Source organism: Paroedura picta, chromosome 11 (genome assembly GCF_049243985.1).
Source record: "Paroedura picta isolate Pp20150507F chromosome 11, Ppicta_v3.0, whole genome shotgun sequence".
Taxonomy (NCBI): Eukaryota; Metazoa; Chordata; class Lepidosauria; order Squamata; family Gekkonidae; genus Paroedura; species Paroedura picta.
This window is the reverse complement of record NC_135379.1, coordinates 25,775,500-25,794,745: the sequence shown is the minus strand read 5'-3', so window position 1 is coordinate 25,794,745 and position 19,246 is coordinate 25,775,500. Positions and strand designations below refer to the sequence as shown.

The 19,246-nt window shown below is 46.3% G+C and overlaps 1 protein-coding gene and 1 long non-coding RNA gene across 6 annotated transcripts in view; one reads left to right on the top strand and one right to left on the bottom strand.

The window, feature by feature from the left end:
• LOC143821096 (uncharacterized) overlaps positions 1-19,246 on the top strand; it is an 87,508-nt gene that overhangs the window by 31,484 nt on the left and 36,778 nt on the right. For 2 of the 3 annotated variants that reach the window (XM_077304724.1, XM_077304725.1), the window contains exon 1: positions 13,517-13,668. The exons of the other annotated variant lie outside the window; for it this stretch is intronic. In XM_077304724.1, coding sequence (XP_077160839.1) covers positions 13,566-13,668 — 103 coding nt within the window. In that variant the 5' untranslated portion in view covers positions 13,517-13,565. Of the gene's footprint in view, positions 1-13,516; positions 13,669-19,246 lie in introns of those variants that run through there. 3 annotated transcript variants of the gene reach the window in all.
• Positions 1-19,246, bottom strand: part of LOC143821098 (uncharacterized) — a 69,701-nt gene that overhangs the window by 13,809 nt on the left and 36,646 nt on the right. The gene's annotated exons all lie outside the window — the stretch shown is intronic.

Below are 19,246 nucleotides of genomic sequence, written 5' to 3'. Positions count from 1 at the left end.
TACAGGATTAGGTGGCTGACTGGTCTGATATAGTACAACAGTTCTTAAGGTGTTATACCCACAAATGTCTTTCCCCCACTGAAAGCCCTTAGGATTATAGGCAGTTGAAATAGATCTGGATAGTTTCTGAATGCTGCATTGTGAATGGAATTTCTGTTTGTAGCCTTGTGCTCCAGTAGTCTAGTAGCCTTTTTTATATTCATATTTAGATTTGACTTGTTGCTAACATGATGGGATGAGAGTGGAAGAGAGTGTATCAAAGAGTACACAAACTCTTTTTCTGTTGTTTAAAAATATATGAAGGCCAATCTAAACTCGGCTGATAGCTGACTGCTTTCTTTTTACGATTGTTGGAGCAGATAGGCTTTTTATCCAAACTATTTATCCTAATCAGCAGTTGGAGAAGAAGAATGTAAAATAAACTATGTGATTCAGATTCCTTTTTCTGGATGTTTACTGAACTGTTGACAAATGCCAGAGAATGTTTAATGACTTGGTGGGGTGACTGGAAACAGAAGTGGAGACTTTCTGAGGCTGCACAACTGCACAAGCAATGAAAGTAAAATGATGACAGGCCTCCTTTTGATATTCAGTCTGATTAAGAAAATTTATCATGTTCCCTGACAAAAGTTCAAAACTCGCATATTCTTATTGTATAAACATCACTAACAAAGTCACATAAGACCCAGAGGTCTCTCAGCGAATATGAGGGACTACCATGCTGTCAAAAGAAATATAATCTTGTTCCCCAAGGAAACTGTTGTATAAAACTATCTGACCACTATGGTCACCTTCAGAACCTTTGCTTTGTGTAACCCGGCCTTCTGAGATTAGGCAATGACAACCTGGAAGAGGGCTTTGTCAGTCATGGCACCAAAACTCTGGAACTCTCTCACTAGGGAGGCTGGTCTGTCCCCATGAGTTGCCATCTTCTCCCAGCAGGTAAAGATTGGCATTCCCTCTGTGAACCCTTCATACTGCCCAATGTTTTAATGGCTTTTATGTTTTGTAAATATTTAAGATCTGGTTTGAATTGTTTGAATGATGAGTTTTATTTATTTTAATGGTTTTTAAATTGTAATTTTATTAAAAAGGTAAAGGTATCCCCTGTGCAAGCACCGAGTCATGTCTGACCCTTGGGGTGACGCCCTCCAGCATTTTCATGGCAGACTCAATACGGGGTGGTTTGCCAGTGCCTTCCCCAGTCATTACCGTTTACCCCCCAGCAAGCTGGGTACTCATTTTACCGACCTCGGAAGGATGGAAGGCTGAGTCAACCTTGAGCCGGCTGCTGGGATTGAACTCCCAGCCTCATGGGCAGACAGCTTCAGACAGCATATCGCTGCCTTACCACTCTGCGCCACAAGAGGCCCCTGTAATTTTATTATGTATGTTTAAATTTGTTAGCTGTTTGGTGGCTCTTATTATAAAACTAAGGACCAAGCCCACTGCATTCAGGAATACAACAGGCACTAAATTGGGGGTGGGGGTGGTGAAAGAACTCTGCAGATAGCCTCTCCCTCCCCACAGGACCTGGAAAGGCTGCAGCCTGGAGGGCCCCAGGAAGAGAACTCACCAGCAGGGGCTGCTCTCATGCAGCAGGGATCTGTAGCCTCTGAGCCTTGGAGGGAAGTGGAAGGAGATAGGGGAAAGTGGTCAGGGATAGGGGACAGAAGGTGATTGGCTGGCTGCTGGACAGACAGGCAAGCCGGTTGGAAGAGGAGGCACTCAGGGGCAAGACAGCCGCCCTGAGAGGGTGTTAAACACTGAGTATCTGTGACACACTCCTCCTCCAAGGCCTTACCAAAAATATATAATGTGGAACAGATGGGACAGATAAAATGAATAAAGCAGCATAAAGAATTCACAGTATACAAGTAAAATGTTCTTTATGTTCTGCTAGTTCAAATTCCCAATATCTGGGAAAGTAACATGCCCACAGTTTTGGAAAAATAGTAGTAGAAGAAATAGAGTTGGTTCTTATATGCCACTTTTCTCTACCAGAAGGAGTCTCAAAGCGGCTTACAGTCGCCTTCCTTTTCCTCTCTCCACAACAGACACCCTGTGAGGTGGGTGAGACTGAGAGAGCCCTGATATCACTGCTCGGTCAGAACAACTTTATCAGTGTCATGGCGAGCCCAAGGTCACCCAGCTGGCTGCATGTGGGGGAGTGGGGAATCAAACCCGGCTCACCAGATTAGAAGTCTGCACTCCTCACCACTACACCAAGAAATTAATTTCAGTTCTGTTCATACTGAACAACGTATGGAAAGGCTAAGCAAAAAATTAATAGCAAAGAATTTGTATTCAGGTTCATGTTGTTTTATCCACCAATTCTCACCCCCACCCCCAGATTTGTGTGAGGTATTTTGTGAGTCATTATTGAATTTAGTCTTCACATTGACATCAATGGGAAATATAATTCTGTCTGTCTCCCTAATCAATTGGGATGAAATTTTCAGAGTGCTTAGCCAAAGGATTCTTCTTCCCAGCTTTAAGCCTGACAAAAGAGAAAGGCTGGGAGTAAAAAATGTTTCAACAGCCAAGTGTTCAGTGTGTCAGAGTGCAGCCACAGGCATTGTTGGGCTGCCAAAACAATATTTGGATGGGTTTTTTTCCGTTACTTTCTGGAAATCATAGGTAATTTGATCCAGATTAGCTACTTTTCAAGATTAATTAACAAGGATGTTTGTACCATATCCAATCATTAATTTCTGTATGTGTGTTTATAGCAAGTAGTAAGACAGTGATTTTTCATAATGCAAGCAAATTATGAATAATTTGCATTTGCAGTTAAAATTATCCACGCAAATAACTATACTTGTTTTGTTGTCAGGATAATTGAGGTTTGGAATTTGCTCTCCACAGATACACATGTATGGCATTGGCTTTGCTGTCTTTTAGGCTGCAGATAAAGTACATTTGTGGAATTACCAGTTTTCCTGCTTTTTATATTGCTGATTTGGAACTGGGGCATGGGCTGGGGGACAAGGCCACTGAAGAGAAAATGTTGAGAATTGAATTCAGTGCTGCATAAGCAGAAGACACTAATAGTCACACATCTTCCCCCTATTCTCAGTAGCTCTATTCACAGTGCTGGGAGACCCGTTTTGCTTGTACATCACTAAGACTGGGAGTCTACGGTGAGGAGAGAAAAAGGGGCAAATCACTTTCCTGCCCAATTTTCAACAGATGAAGATGAAACCAAGCATGCACAAAATTGCAAGATTTTACAGGACTCTAGACATGAATATGTGTCAGGAATCTTAGCCCTGAATCTGCAACTGCAAGTACACAAAGGGTTATTTGGGAAGAGACTGTTCCTAAAGGTTGATCCCCCTTCACATCCCTCAACCCCCAAATCAGAATTAAAAAGAGCCTTTCAAGCCTAAAATCACAAGACGGAGTAATTGAAATCACCTGCTGGCTTGAAAGAATAAAAATGTCCTCATCTAATGCTAAAGAAGATTCAGAGTTTAGGTACCATCACTGAAAATGCCCCATCTCTGGTAGGCACTCATTTGTTTGTTTGTTTGTTTGGATTTTTATACCGCCATTCCCTATGGCTCTGGATCTAGATTCAAATTATGAACAAACACAGGGTTGGATCTTCAGTGGTGACCTTAATCACTGATAATGTATCCTCTTATTCCTCCTATATAATAAAATGTACAAGGTACTTCTCACAACATGCCAGCCCTTAGGTTGGCCCTTCTCCACAGGGCCACTCAGGGCAGCTGGTGTGCCATCAATCACTGCCATGGGGCCTCTGATTGACCCTTGCTGGGAAGGAGCCCTCCCATGAGTCCTGCCTGCCTTCGGCATATCCCCCTGCTGTTCTGGCTGGCCTCCTCTCTGCCCAGCCCTTCTACCTCCACACCCATCAAAGGACACTGCCCTATTATCATCCATTCACTCACTGCCAGCTCCCACCCCCATGGTAACAGCTGCTGCACTGGGGCAGGGGTGGCTGGCCGACGGCTTCTAGCCCCCTGCACCAAGAGCTACCTTTGGGAGGGATGCTACAACACACTCCACTGGCTCCCTGCCTTCTGTCATGAGAGCTGGCTCCAGGGCCTCCCACCAACTCCGACTCCACTTTTACAGCCACCTAAATGCCAGCAGCACTCCCTTGGGCCTTCAGGGACAGCGGGGTTGAGAGCACACTGCTGAGGTTAGCTTTATATGTGGCATAGGATCGACTTTCAATGCTGGCCCCTCCTCCCACCTCTCCATGCTGAAGAGGAGATGCACAACCCCACCGTCCGCTTTTACAGCAGCCTGGGAGACAACGTCTTCCCCTCTCATCTCTGCCATCTCTGCCGCCTCTTCCACTCTGCTTTCTCCAGGGTGAATGCTGTCATCCCCTCCCCAGTGGTTCCAGGGGAAACAAGGGGAAAGTGGGGCAGATGCCAGCATGCCACACCCCATTTTAAAGGTGCCCTTTGAGCTGCCGGTTGCTCCACCACCTACCACTCACCATGGGGACAGCAGAGTGGGAGCTGCTGCCCAAGTGCTGGCAGCTCCTAGGGCACTTTTAAAGCACAGTTTGCTGGCCTGCCCTGTGCCCTGCTCTCCCACTGCAACAGCTGGCAGGGGGCATTTCTAGCCTGATGTTAAAATGGGCTTTGCCCCTGGCATATATAATAGAATGTGATTGTTCAGAGACCCCGGTGTAAACTGCACGGAGCTTTTATTCCAACCCCAGATCGATTCAGTCCCTGCCCTCTACACAGAATGCGATTTTCGTTTGGATTTTGGGCGATTTAAATTTTCCTTCTGCAGCAAGAAGGATTGATCCGATGTGACCCTACCTTTATTGTGCAATAATTTATTGTGCTGAAAATCCTCAATATCCATTTGGGAAAGAAAGCTCCGTGGTAGAGAACCTCTGATAGGCTACACCTGGTCATGTGACATGCTTGCCTTAAAGGAGAAGCCACTAATTTCTCTCAACTTCTGTCGGTCCTGGATTTTTCCTCCCTCCTCTGCCTTTTTCGATCCTCTCCCCCTCCCCTCCAAGAAAAGAAAGAGGCTCCCTGCCTGGCTCCTCTCCCCACCCTTCAAGAAAAGAAAGAAAGAGCCCCCCACACCTTCTGAGCCTCCCTAACCACGTGCAGAAGACTTTCCTGTTTCAATAGGGAGGGGGGGGGGGAAGGTAGACCCGAGTTCAAAGTGATCTGAATTCAACAGGATTGACAATGGAATAAAGAAAGTAAGTGCAGACTCTGCCCCAAACTGAATATTTAATCCAGACTTAATATTTAAATATTTAAACGGAATATTTAATCCATTTATTAGCTTACAAAATTTCTACCCCACCTTTTATGCACTCACAATAGCCACCAATTTGACTAGTAGGTTAAAACATAAAGGCTAAAATCTCATTTTTATATTAGTTAAACCAACTAACTCCCCAACACATCATTAAAACAATTAAAACAAGAGCTAAAATGTATACAAAACCACAAAAACAACAATTAACACATTGGACAAGAAGAGATTGCTAAGGGAATGCCAGACAAACAAAGAAGGCAAAGAAGTCTTTGCCTTCTGATGGCAACAGAAAGATAAACAAATCTCCTTGAGGAAAGCATTCTAGAGTTTGGGGGCTGCTACTGGGAAGTCCCTCTCCTGGATTGATAGGTAGGGCACATGAATAGGATCTCAGAAAATCACTGTAGTTGTTGGGTAGGTTCCTGAGGGAGGAGGCAGGCTTTCTGATATGTTCATCTCAAACTATATTGTGCTTTAAAGGTCAGCACCGATATTTTGGATTGCACTTGGAAACAAATTGGAAGCAAGTGTAGTAAACGTCCCTCAGAACGACGTTCTGAAACCTACCTTCCAAGGAGGAATGGAAACATTGCAAAACTGTGAGGCTCCTGTCCAGAAACAGTGCAAAAGGATACCATGATCAATGGTAGTCAAAACTACTGAGAGGTTTGGGTACAGGTCATCTACCAAGGCAACCAACGCTATTTTTGTCCCTTAAGGAGGCTGAAAACCATACTGGAAAGAATCTAAACAATGTGCCTCATCCAAGACAGAATGAAGTAATGTTTTACTTTGTTTTTGGAAGCAAACTGGCAACCTGTAAAAAGTTCTTTAAAATGATGAAAGTATGATCCCTATACACTATATTACTCTCAGCCTAGTTTGTGCATTGTGAACCAGCTGAAGGTTCTCCTCCATTGTTTTTGGCAACTCCATACAGAGAGTATTTCAACTTCAACCTGGCTGTAATCAAAGCATGGATACCTGGCCAAAAGGAAAACTAGTCCTCATTGGCTTGTTAGCGGGCTAAGCCAGCTTAAGAGGCACATTTACACATTTGCATAAAGGAGAACCCTTTCTACAGAAGCATGGTTATGACCAATGAGAATTCAATTCTGCCCCTGCTAGTGATCCTCCTGATGACACCTTGTCAAACGTACAGGAAACTCACAACAAACTTCTTAATAATAAAGAGTTTTATTGATTAGTACTATACGCAAGAGACTGAGAAGTCAAATCTGACCAGAGGCCAGATTTGCCCCAGCTTATCAATACATTTCTCCCGCCCAAAACTTGACAGTTCCCACGGGAGGGGGCAGAAGAGAAAAGACATATGTGTAACATAAACAGGATTTCGTTCACACAACCTTGAGGAGGCGACAACAACCCCGTGAGCCCACAACAAGATAAGGTTAACATAACATCACTATTCATTTTTTTAGCTAGGAAAACTACAAGGCCTGGGGCAAGCAGGCGCCAGGTCCAATAAAGCAATATAACTGACATGGAGGAACTCAGGCTAATTTATGACAGAGATTCTACAATCCTGACATCCCTCCGCATTAAAACAAACTTCCCTCCCCCCTATCCTGCATCGACGGGACGAGGACAGTCGGGGAAAGCCCGATGAAAAGCCCGGAGAAGCCTTTATGTTCCCCGCTTCCACCCACTCATTGTCTCCTGAGGGGAAATCCTTCCAATCAACCAAGTATTGGAGACGGCCCTTGTGCACACGAGAGTCCAGGATCTGGTTGACCTCATAGTGGGTGTCTTTATCGATGTAAATTGGCACCGGTGCAGCTGGAGGGGGGTGCCACCCATCCGGGGTAGGGGCTTTCCGCAGCAGGCTGGAATGAAAAACCGGATGCACATTCCTGTAAGTTTTTGGCAAAGCTAGTTCTACAGTTACAGCATTAATCAGTTTTACAACCTTGAAGGGCCCCACATATTTAGGACCGAGTTTCTTTGATTTTTGTTGGCAGCGCAAGTTCTTGGTGGACAAATAGGCCAGGTCACCCACTTTCCATACGGGCGCAGGTGCCCGTTTTTTGTCTGCCTGGGTTTTATAAGCCTGTTTTGCATCTTCGAGGCTTGTGACTATGGCTGGCCACCCTGCACTAATAGTCTCTGCCCACTTATTGACTTCAGGAGCTTCGGAGGAATTCAGCTCCCAGGTGGGAGCAGCCACCAAGTCAGTACCATACACAACTTTAAAGGGGGACACACCCGTGGACGCATGGGCCCCATTATTGTAGGCAAACTCAGCCAGTGGCAACAGGGAAACCCAGTCATCTTGCTGGTGGTTGATAAAACAGCGCAAGTATTGTTCAAGGATTTGATTCACCCTTTCAGTCTGGCCATTCGACTCCGGGTGATAGCCCGAAGTGAGGGCTTGCTCCACCCCCAACAGTCTCAAGAGCTCCCGCCAGAACTTGGCAACGAACTGGGGGCCCCGATCCGTCAGCAGATGTCCCGGGATCCCGTGTAGACGTAGTATGTGGGTCACGAACAATGAGGCCAATTTGGCTGCTGAGGGCAAGCCTGCGCAAGGGATGAAATGGGCTTGCTTGGAAAAAGCGTCCACTACTACCCAAATGACGGTTTTCCCTTGGCTGGGAGGCAGGTCCGTGATAAAGTCCATTGTGACATCAGTCCACGGACGGGAGGGGGTGGGCTGGGGTTGCAACAATCCCTTTTTCTTCCCACCAGCTGGTTTAGAGACGATGCAAGTGGGGCACCCCTGCACGTAATTCTCCACGTCCTTACGCAGAGTTGGCCACCAGTAATGTCTCCTGATCAGGTGCAGAGTTTTCACAAACCCAAAATGTCCAGCGGTTTTCGCATCGTGGCAGAGTTTCAAAACGTCCCCGCGCGCCGCTGCTGGGACGAAAAGCCGCTCGCCTTTGAAAAACAACCCCCCCTTCTCAGTTAGGTCTGGGCGAAGGGAGTGGAATTCAGAGTCCTGCGATACCTCCTTCTGAACCCAGCCCCCCGGGATGGACGCTCCAGGCTTTGTTTGGCTGCGCGTCACCGCGGCCATCCCCAGCTGGGCGGGGGTAAAAACTGTATCCACCAATGGGTCGCGCTTGCTGTTGTACTGGGGCAAGCGCGACAGGGCGTCTGCCAAAAAGTTCATTTTGCCCGGCAGATGCTTGAGAGAGAAGTTGAACCGAGCGAAAAACTCCGCCCACCTCATCTGCTTCGCTGAGAGCGAGCGGGGCTGCTTGAGAGCCTGGAGGTTCTTGTGGTCCGTCCATACTACAAAGGGAACTGCGGACCCTTCCAACCAATGCCTCCAGGTGGATAAAGCTAATTTTACTGCCGCCGCCTCTTTTTCCCAAATCGCCCAGTTTCTTTCAGCCCCGGAGAATTTCTTTGACAAATAGGCTAGCGGGTGCAACCTCCCATCCACCCCCTCTTGCAGGATCATGGCCCCCATTGCCACATCCGAAGAATCTACTTGCACGGTGAATTGCTTAGTGGGGTCGGCATGGGCCAGCACCGGTTCAGAGGTAAACAACAGTTTCAGCTTCTCAAAAGCGTCCTGACATTGGGTGGTCCACTGGAGCGGTGCACCAGGGCGGCTTGCCGCCTTTCCCCCCTGTTTTGTCTTTAACAAGTCAGTGAGAGGTAACGCCACCTTGGCGAAACTGGGGATGAACGTTCTGTAAAAGTTTGCAAATCCTAGGAAACTTTGCAATTGTCTCCTGGTGCGAGGAGGTTCCCAAGCCAACAAATCCCGCACTTTGCCTGGGTCCATCTCAATCCCAGCTTGGGAAACCCGGAAGCCCAGAAACTCCACCGCATCTCGGTGGAATTCACACTTTGAAAGTTTGGCAAACAATTGGTGCTTCCGCAGACGGCGGAGCACTTCGCGGACCAAATCTGCATGACTCTCAACATTTTCAGAATACACCAAAATATCATCAATGTACACCAACACCCCCTGATACAATAAATCGTGCATAATTTCATTGATCATATTCATGAACACGCCCGGAGCGCCGGCGAGGCCGAACGGCATTTCGGTGTATTCAAATTGCCCCAGGGGGGTGTTAAAAGCAGTCAAATATTCATGTCCTTTTTTTATCCGGACCCGGTAATAGGCCTCCCTCAAGTCAAGTTTCATGAAAATCCGCGCCCTCCCCAAGTGACCAAGCAAGTCCTTTATCAAAGGCAGCGGGTAGGCATTACACGTAGAAACAGCATTCAGACCCCGGTAGTCCGTGCAGAGGCGCAACGACCCGTCTTTCTTTTTCACGAAAAGAACCGGGGCTGCCAGGGATGAGGTAGCGGGCCTGATGAAACCCCTGGCCAGATTTTTATCCAAGAACTCCCTGAGTTCAGCCATCTCCCTCGGGCTCATTGAATAGAGTTTGGCTTTTGGGAGAGACTCCCCTTTCTTTAATTCGATGGCACAGTCAGTCTTTCGGTGAGGGGGAAGCTGGTTGCACTCAGATTCCGCAAACACGTCTGCAAAGTCCCGGTACTCCGGAGGGAGAGTCCCATCCCCCACGGATCCCAACGCTGCCACTACCCCCTTGTCCAGGGGGAGCTGAGGCCGAGCGTGTTGCTTGCAACCAGGGGAGGTGAATTCCACGGTCCCCTCTTTCCACTTTACCGTGGGATCATGCTCCCTCAACCAATCTAGCCCCAACACACATGGGAATGCAGAGTGGGGTGCTACCATGGGTTGGATCTGCTCCCAATGTTTCTTAACGTCCAAGTCCATAGGGCGCGTCTTCACTGTGGCTTCCCCCCCGGGAGCGCACTTCCCATCTAGTTGGGTGATCGGCAGGGGCTCCCCCAAAGGCACCTTGCCCACCCCCAGAGTCTCGGCCAGTGCTGGGCTTACTAAAGATTGGGTGCACCCTGAGTCCACAATGCAGCGGACCCCCACCGTCTTCCCGGATTTGGGATTGGAGAGAGTGGCAGGCAGTAGTATCAAGGGGGAATCACTCACCACGCGTTTGCCCCTGCTGGCAGGGCGCCTTTACAGCAGACCGTCTTCGTTTCCCGACTGCTCCTCTGCTTGATCCTCGCCATCCTGACCACTGCCCTCCTCCGAGTCTTCCACGGCCGTCGCTGCGCCCACCGGCACCAGCAGAGACTTGGCACTTTTCTTCGGGACGGTTTTCTTGGCTGGTTGGGCTTTCACCGGGGGGCTGCCAGTAGGTTTCGCCCCGGTCACCGTCTTTGAGGGGCATTGCGCGAGGAAATGACCAGCTTGGCCACATCCCAAGCACAGCCCCTTCTCCATGCGCCGAGTGCGTTCAGTCGGCCCCAACTTTGCTTTCGGCTTGACTTTCGCGGGGGTCGAGGTTTTCGCACCAGCCTTCCCTGCAAGACCCTGGAACACTGTGGCCCTCTCCAGACGATTCTCCATTTCTCCGGCCAGCTGGATCCATCCGTCGACCGTGAGAGGGTCGTCTAAAAGGAGGCATTTGCTGGACAAGTCCGGCGAGAGGCCCCCCACGAACGCGAGCACGTGTTGGGGCTCGGTCCAGTCCGGCACCGAGGAGGAAAGCTCTTTGAATTCTCTGGCATACTCGACCACCGACAATTTTCCTTGCCTCAGAGCTTTGAGCTTTTTCTCCGCTGTCTCCCTCTCAAACGGTTCCACATACATCTGGCGCATGGAACGCAGAAAATGGTTATAATTGCGGATGGCTCGTGGGTTGTAACGGTACAAGTCCAGGAACCACTTTGCTGCCTTGCCCTCCAGGGCTTCCCCCACAAACCTCACGCGCTCGGCGTCGTCATGAAAAGTGAACCCCATGTCCATCATGTAGGCTTGGAGATGCACCAGAAACGTGGGGAAGGCTGCGGGGTCCCCCGAAAACTTAGCCTTGAATTTGTAGGTGTTCCGCATTTCCACTCCCCGGAGGTGAGGAGGCAGACGTCCCTGGCCCCAATCCGCCGGGGCCGGGATTCTCGCTCCACGGCCGATGCCTCGCCCCAATCCTGCCGCCGCTCTCGCCTCCGCTGCAGCCCTTGCTGCTTCCGCAGCTCGCGCGGCCGCCAACGCCGCCTCTCGTGCCGCCGCCGCCGCCGCCGCTTCGGCTCCCGCAACGTCCGCTGCCGCCGCCGCCGCTCCGTCCGCTGCTCCCGCGCCGTCCGCCGCTCCGGCTCCTTCCGCCGCTCCGCCGCCCCCGGCGCCTTTGCGATCCTCGCCTTCGCCCTCTCTCTGCGCCCTTGCCAGGGCCGCCGCCTCGGCCTCCGCAGCCGCTTGCATCGCTGCTGCCTCGCGTTCCCGCAGGGTGAGCAGACCTCCCGATCTCCGTCCACTGGGTTCGCGTGCAACTCCGCCGTGCACCTCTCGCAGCAGGCGTTGTGTTCGGCGTTGCTCCTACGGATCCAACCGACCCGAGAGGTCCTGCAGCCAGTTGGTCACTCTGTCCAGCTTGTACTGCAGGTCCTGCGTCTCACCGGCGGGCTCCAGCCCATAGCTAGGCATTCCAAGATGATCCGGCCACTGCTCGTCCCCAGTTGGTCGGTCATACTTCGATATACGCCTGCGTTCGGTGACGTGCCTTTCCAAAAAGTCCTCAGGCCCAGGAGTTGCTCCCTCCACGGCCCTGAGCATGCCCGAGCTGTACGGCCCCACACCGGCACCGTCGCCCTGGGAGAGGTCCCAATCCAGGCCCTCTCCTTGTTCTGTGAAAGTATTTCCTTCGCCCTGCATGTTGGCAGGTGAAAGGAGTTGTGAGATTTGACTTAATGTCAAACGTACAGGAAACTCACAACAAACTTCTTAATAATAAAGAGTTTTATTGATTAGTACTATACGCAAGAGACTGAGAAGTCAAATCTGACCAGAGGCCAGATTTGCCCCAGCTTATCAATACATTTCTCCCGCCCAAAACTTGACAGTTCCCAAGGGAGGGGGCAGAAGAGAAAAGACATATGTGTAACATAAACAGGATTTCGTTCACACAACCTTGAGGAGGCGACAACAACCCCGTGAGCCCACAACAAGATAAGGTTAACATAACATCACTATTCATTTTTTTAGCTAGGAAAACTACAAGGCCTGGGGCAAGCAGGCGCCAGGTCCAATAAAGCAATATAACTGACATGGAGGAACTCAGGCTAATTTATGACAGAGATTCTACAATCCTGACACACCTGGGTTTTGGCTACTGTGTAATACAGAGTGTTGGACTGTGTAGGCCATTTGCCTGATCCAACATGGCTTATATTCTTAACTATCATTGCTGCTGCTGGGTCCCAGAGATTTCAGTGCATGATGGAAGGTAATTTGAAAAATAGAGTCATACCCAGCATGGATATGCGTTGATGGGGGGAGCTGCACTTGTTCTGCCTTCTTGGCAATTCCATTGTTAAGTAATGTTGTTCTTTAATTGCTAGAGTACTGCTTTCTAAATGCATTGTATATGTCTTTAGTTCATGTGGAGGCGATATAAGAGGAGGCAGCTTGTAATTAGACATATTGAGTGCTACTCCAAGTATGACTTAGAAATATTCTTAAAAAAAATCACCATTGCTTTTCTGGAAAGTGAAATATGCTTTAATTGAAGCAGCCTGTGTGTGTGTGGTCTGGACTTGAGGTTGGTAGAACAAAGACTTTTATAAATGTGCCAAACTGCGCAAGTTTTTGGTGGTCTCATGATGGGGATTGCTTCTATTTTCTAATTTCATAACAACTGCTTTCTTTTAGCATATTAAACCTGGCAGTTATGACTGTTTATAATTGAACTGTCTCTGACATGAGACTGATCAACACATTTGGCACAGGCAGAATGCATCACAGCAAATTAATAGTGTTAATAATATGAGTGAAATTTTCTTTGTCCTGAGAAAACCCATTCTGTATGACTAGTCACTGGTCTCTAAAAATGCATGTACTTCTCAATCAACACCACAAGCCTCAGAATCAGGGCTGTGGATAGCCCGTTTCCCTTAAATGCTATGTTAGGCTTGAATTCATATGTCTTTCATAGCTTCAGCCATTCATGCAGTTGAGCCAACTACTTGACAACAGCTCTTCTAAAAAAAAAAGTTAATAGTTTAAAGTGCCTGAGGTAATGATGCAAAAGGCATGATTTTTTAGTTCCACATAATGGTTCGTTTTCTTTATGCTTAGCTATCCAGAATTCAAAGAATACACAAAGTTTTAATTCAAGCGCCTAACAATCTCTTCAGCTATTTTCATTATTCTCATAAATAACACAACAATTTCTACAATGTTTTGGGCAGATTATGGTTCGTGACAAGAACTGCTTCATACATTATCAATTCCACATGGAGGCCACTAAAAAGTTTCCATGTGGCAGCATTCCATGTGGCGGGATGTAATGTTGACATTGTACTTACCACAACTGCATGGACAACATCTGCACCAGTCACCATCAGGAACATGCAATACTGGTATGGAAGAACCATGTAACTGGGCTGCCTCATGCATTAAGCAAAATACAGATGTTATATTCTGACATGTGAAGTGCTGTCATTCAGAAAATCTGTTCTGCCACCAGATGGGCGCCATAATATATGAACTGTCCCCAAGGGCATTCCACCAAAACATCTGCTGTCTTGAGCAGATTCCAATTTCTGTGTCTTCAGAAAGCCAGCTAAAAATATTGTAAATACAATATACTCTATTCTTCTGTTGAAATTATTTTAGTCTTCTTCAATGCAATGTATAGTGATCTACCAGACTTGTGTAGTTTTACCCTGTACTAATTTGTAATATCTGAAATAATGAATGCAATATTGAAAAAGTAGCAGGTTTTTTAAAAAAGTAATTATGTTCTGCTACATCTGGATCCTACAGGTAGATAGCATTCAGGGCATGAAGCCCTGGTATGTACCATTTCAGTTTTTCAGAACATCCCACTGTGTCCATCAGGATGGCACCAATTAACCTATTATCATTTAACTGAAAATGCAGAAGGAAAGTATACACTGATTGAACATCCACAAAAGGGATGACAGATCAAACTCAGCTATTGAAAACTCTGCAGAAAAGCAGGGTTCATTTATACCACACTGTTTTCCATAATGAGGACCCAAAGAAACTTATCTCATTCCCTTCCCCTCTCCTCCATTTTAGCCTCACAAAAAAACTGTGTGAAGTAGGATAGGATGCCCTTCCATGACTGAGTGGGGATTCAGTCCCAGGTTCTAGTTTGAAACTCTAACCACTACACCAAACCTGGTTTAAGGATTTGTGGGGCCCTAGCAGAGCACAACAGGCATTGTTACTTGTGCTACAGACAGAAAGTTAGTGGGAGTACCAATGGGCAGCTGTGGCCAAGTGGGTTGCACCATGTGTGGTTCAGGTGGGGGTCATGGTTACAAGAGGGTTCCTGTACCTTCTGATGAGTTGAAAGCCAAATAATCTTTCAGAGACAGGATGGGACAGCCAATTTTATTCCTCTCAATAAAGAAATCATGTTACTGGAGTGGCTCAGTCAGTGAGGAAACAGAATTGGGGGGGGGGGAGAATTTTCCTCTGAGGGAGGAAGGTAGACAGGGTTGCCATAGAGGTCCATTCAAAACGCATTTTAGTAGTGCTGGTAACAAAACTGAAGTTTCTCTGCACTGGGGGGATTGTGGGGCAAAACAGGTGAAGCCTCCCAATAAAAAAGAGGACATTTTAATCCATTTTTTCAAAAGACCCCCCCAAAGAATGGATATCTAAAAAAGAGGACATTTGGTTACCCGGGGGGAGGGGAGTTAACTCCTATGTATGTTTAAAAGATTTGTCTGTAAATCTGGGGCTTTTTCAGGCTTATAGAAAGCTCTGTCTTCTCTGTTCATGGCTTCTGTCTCTGGATGAAGTATCCATAGATATGGCCATATTGAAAATACCCCCCCATACGCACACACATTCAGTTCTCTGCTTTTCCTGTCTCTGAATCTACAGTTAAACACAATTAAACAAGGATGACTTTCTATTCTTGTTCTCTTTAACTTAGTTTGAACGACGTTTTGGCAAGCAAAGTGACTCCTAGCGATCTGGCAGTGGGCTCTGGGTTCTCCTTACTTCCTCTAATAAGAATGTTGAGCCAGGAAAATATGATGCATTTTCTTTCCTCCTGTTAGTCTTTAGAGATTTCTTTCTCCTCCACTACAACCATTCAAATATTGCATTTGTGTGCATTTTTTAAAATGATCTGTACTTGTAACTTCCTGTTTAACTATTAATTCCATATCTTCTCCTCCTCCTCCTCCTCCCTTTATGTGACCATAAGGTCATGCAAAGGTGGTTGACTAACATTTTTGCTTCCAATAACCCTCAGTCTTTCTGCTGGAAACCACTGAAGCTGATCCTGGAATTCTTAGATGTGGGCCTCCCCACTGAGTTATTTCTTAGTGACTTGTTGCTTTCCTTTATAATAACAGACAAACAAGAAAGCACAAATAAATTCTACAAGAGACAAACATTTACCAAATAGTCAAATTTACAACTCATTGATTTTAAGAACGAAAAGTTATTGGCATAGAACTAATTTAAATTGTTGCATTTATACCTCAAGCACAGTCAAAATGTGCAGTGGTTAGACATGCACCAGAAAGAGCTGGGTTCAAATAATCTCTCATTGACTGGCAGCATGGCATTCGCCCAAGTAAGACACAACTCAGTTTTGGTGGTAATAAGGCCACAGCTTTTATTAGATTTTGGTACCCCCAGCTGGAGGGTTGGCCCAGCATGGGAAATGAGCCCTCCCCACTGCAGCCACTTGCCCCGAGAAGGCAGCCTTAATAAGGGCCAATAGGCACTCACCTCATTCGGCCTCCTTCACTGCCTGGCTCTGAGCCCCTGGCCTGCCCAGCTGAGTCAGTTGCACTTGTTTCTGAGCCGGTCTCTTAATGAGACCCCCCCCTCACCTCAGGGATCCAATACGCATACTGGATACCTGACCAAAGGCTCATTTCTGTGCTACTTAAACCACCACTGTGACAATGAACATCATAATCACCGTATTACAACTGCTAACCAATAAACTCAGGGCGGGCGGAAGGGCAGAGAGGGCGGGCACCTCCACGTGGTGACTTAAATAGGTAAATCATGCGCTGTCCCCTATGTTGCTGCTGTACGTGGTCGTTTGGGTGCGCTCGCTGCTAGGCCTAACCACCGTCATGTCTTCTGCATGCCGGCCCTCCGCTGACTAATTCATGCCCGCTCTTTTGAGCAGTTTTCTGAGTGATCATGGGTTAGCCATTTTGTTTCAGTCTAACTATGCTACAATGTTGTGAAAATGAACTAGAATAATTTTCTAATTGCTGTCCAAACTTCTCAAATGGAGGGTGCATGCAATTTAGTAGGATTAATGTCTGTCTGTCTGTCTGTCTGTCTGTCTGCCTGCCTGCCTGCCTGCCTGCCTGCCTGCCTGTCTGTCTGTCTGTATGTCTGTCTGTCTGTCTGTCGCCCTCCCTTGTGGTTCAGGGCAGTTTACACAGAACATGAGAAAATATAGGCTTACATAGAATGAGCAAACATGGTAGTAAGTATAATACAATTCCATAACAGCATCCAGTAAAACAACAGCAACAATAGTGCTTTCAACAGAATTCCAAATATAATCTGATTAACTATGGTCCCATCAGGTGGTCAGTTCATGGAGAAGGATTTCGGTGGCTGGTGGATGTTGCTTTTTTGGTAAACCTCAACCAAATTCCTGGCAGAAGAGCTCCATTTTGCAGGCCCTGCGGAACTGTGCTAGCTCCAGCTATGTAGATATTTCTTTCCAATGGAGATCAAAAGAGATTTGTTAAGTCATTCTTGCCTGCTCCATTTTATCTTCACAACAACAACTACACTATGAACAACAACAATGCTGCTTTAACATAATTAGTCTGGTTTAGTCTCAATGCAATTGGTGAGACTTCAATACTTCCTTCATTTCGTAATTCTACTGGCATCATTAGGCAACAGAAAGAACTGGTGTCTATAATGTAACACCTCCATCCTATAAGGAATTCCACTATAGCAGGATGTTGTGGTGTCACTGCCAGCTTATGCAAATCTAGCTGTTGATTTATATAGTCTACCAAAAAATCCACCAGAAATCTCGCTTATTCAGATGCATACTTTTTTAAGTTTTCAAGAATCAGGGCTGCAAACATGAAACTGAGACAATGAAAAATGTTCTTGGCCATGAGGTTTATGAGTATATTGACATTGGACAGGAGAGACACATAGACAGAGATGTATTATACCACATGGTTTGTGAACTGAAATTATGAGGTGCTAGGAACTGGGTGTAGCACACTGATGACACTGTACTCTAGGCTTCCTCTTCAGACCCTTGTGATCTAATTTCTTTGCTTTTCACTACCTTCCAAAGGGGTTGTCTCTGGCAGGCTGCATAATCTGTAGCTACTGCAGGGCCTCTGGGCTGGGATTTAGGTCAGCTTTGTGATAGCAAATAGGAAAGAGAGAATGCTATTCTGAGTATGCTCCATTCACACACCATTGAAGTTTCAAATGGGAGCCAAAACATGTAAGGAAGCGTGAACAAATGCTTCAAAGCAGCCACAGCAGAATATGCCATATTCTACCTGGCAGTCTGGTTACCAGTTCCTGCCATTTCATCATGTGTCTCATTATTAGGTACTTTCTTAAAACCACAGCTGCTGAATTCATGAGAATCTCACTTTCTGTTTGTTTTTAAAAGCTTGTTACTGATCTCCCCTAGCAATGGGGGAAGCATTCTAGGGCAGCCACAATATTCTGCAAATACTCATGTATAAAAAGGTATGCCATCTACTCCTTACTATATATACAATTTTCCAAGTCATAAATCAGTTTTATGCTTTTCTATGGCTAAAATCATAATCTTTTTCATACTGTGGCAGAGAGGTCAGTTCTTTTAATATTCATTAGCAAGCTTAATGCCATTGGTGACTCGGGGAGGGCTTCTGTGGGGAAAACAATTTATGAAGATTAGCTTGAAGTTGCTGTTATCCATTTTAAAAGTGGCCTAATCCCATTTTAAGAAATTGCAATTTAATAGCCAGTTCTAGTGGAATATATTTCCTCTGCCTGCCCTTTTCTAATTCCTAATTAATTGTATTCACTTTGCTACTTGCTAAGAGGCATCAGGTAAAAAAGTCAATGGGCTCTCTTTAGCTTGGCCAACCCTTGAGGGAGCTTAATTCTGATTATTAATTAGGATAAAGGACAGAATTTCTTATACATAAATGTCTCCATACATGTTTATTCAAACCACTCTCTTGTTGTCATAGAATATGATTTGTTTCCTTGAAATATGTGGGCACTTTGGCCCAATCTGATTGGTTAGGTGTCCCCCTCCCCCAAGAGGCAGAGTTTTGGTCTTCCGTTCATTATTCTTCTGAACCCACTCCAAAACTCAGCTGACCTAGCAGCCAGTTAATCACAATCACTTTAATATGTGAGAGGTTAACTCCCCTCGGCCTGATTCAGAATACCAATTATGCATTTTCTCAGCACACTAGAGAGGAAACGTGTTCCAAGAGTACTTCCTAGCTCTAACTATGACGAGGGAGCCGCTTGGAGTTTCAGCCATTGTTCCTCTGAAAACAGACTTGGGAATATGGAAAGGGTTTCAATGACATATAGTCAGACATTTTCTCCAAGAAGAAATTCACCCAAATATAGAAGACATTTACTGTATGGAAAGTTGCTTGATAGGTAGTTGTGTGATGCAACAGACAGCAATCATGAGGTTTCTTTAAGAATAAGTGATTATTATTAATGAACTTCAGCATATATGCCTTTTTTTTTCAAGAAAGCTACTTTATCTACCTCACTAAAAAAGGAAGTTTCACCACAAAATGCATATACATTATGCTCACAGCATGATAAATGTAAGTAGTATATATAGTATCAATCTCTTTGCTACTTATTGAGTGCTGTACTTTTTTTACACACATGCATACTAAGTACAGTCTGGTCCATTTAAATCTCCTTCTATTCCATATATTTTAACAGGAAAGTTAAACACATGCTTAACAT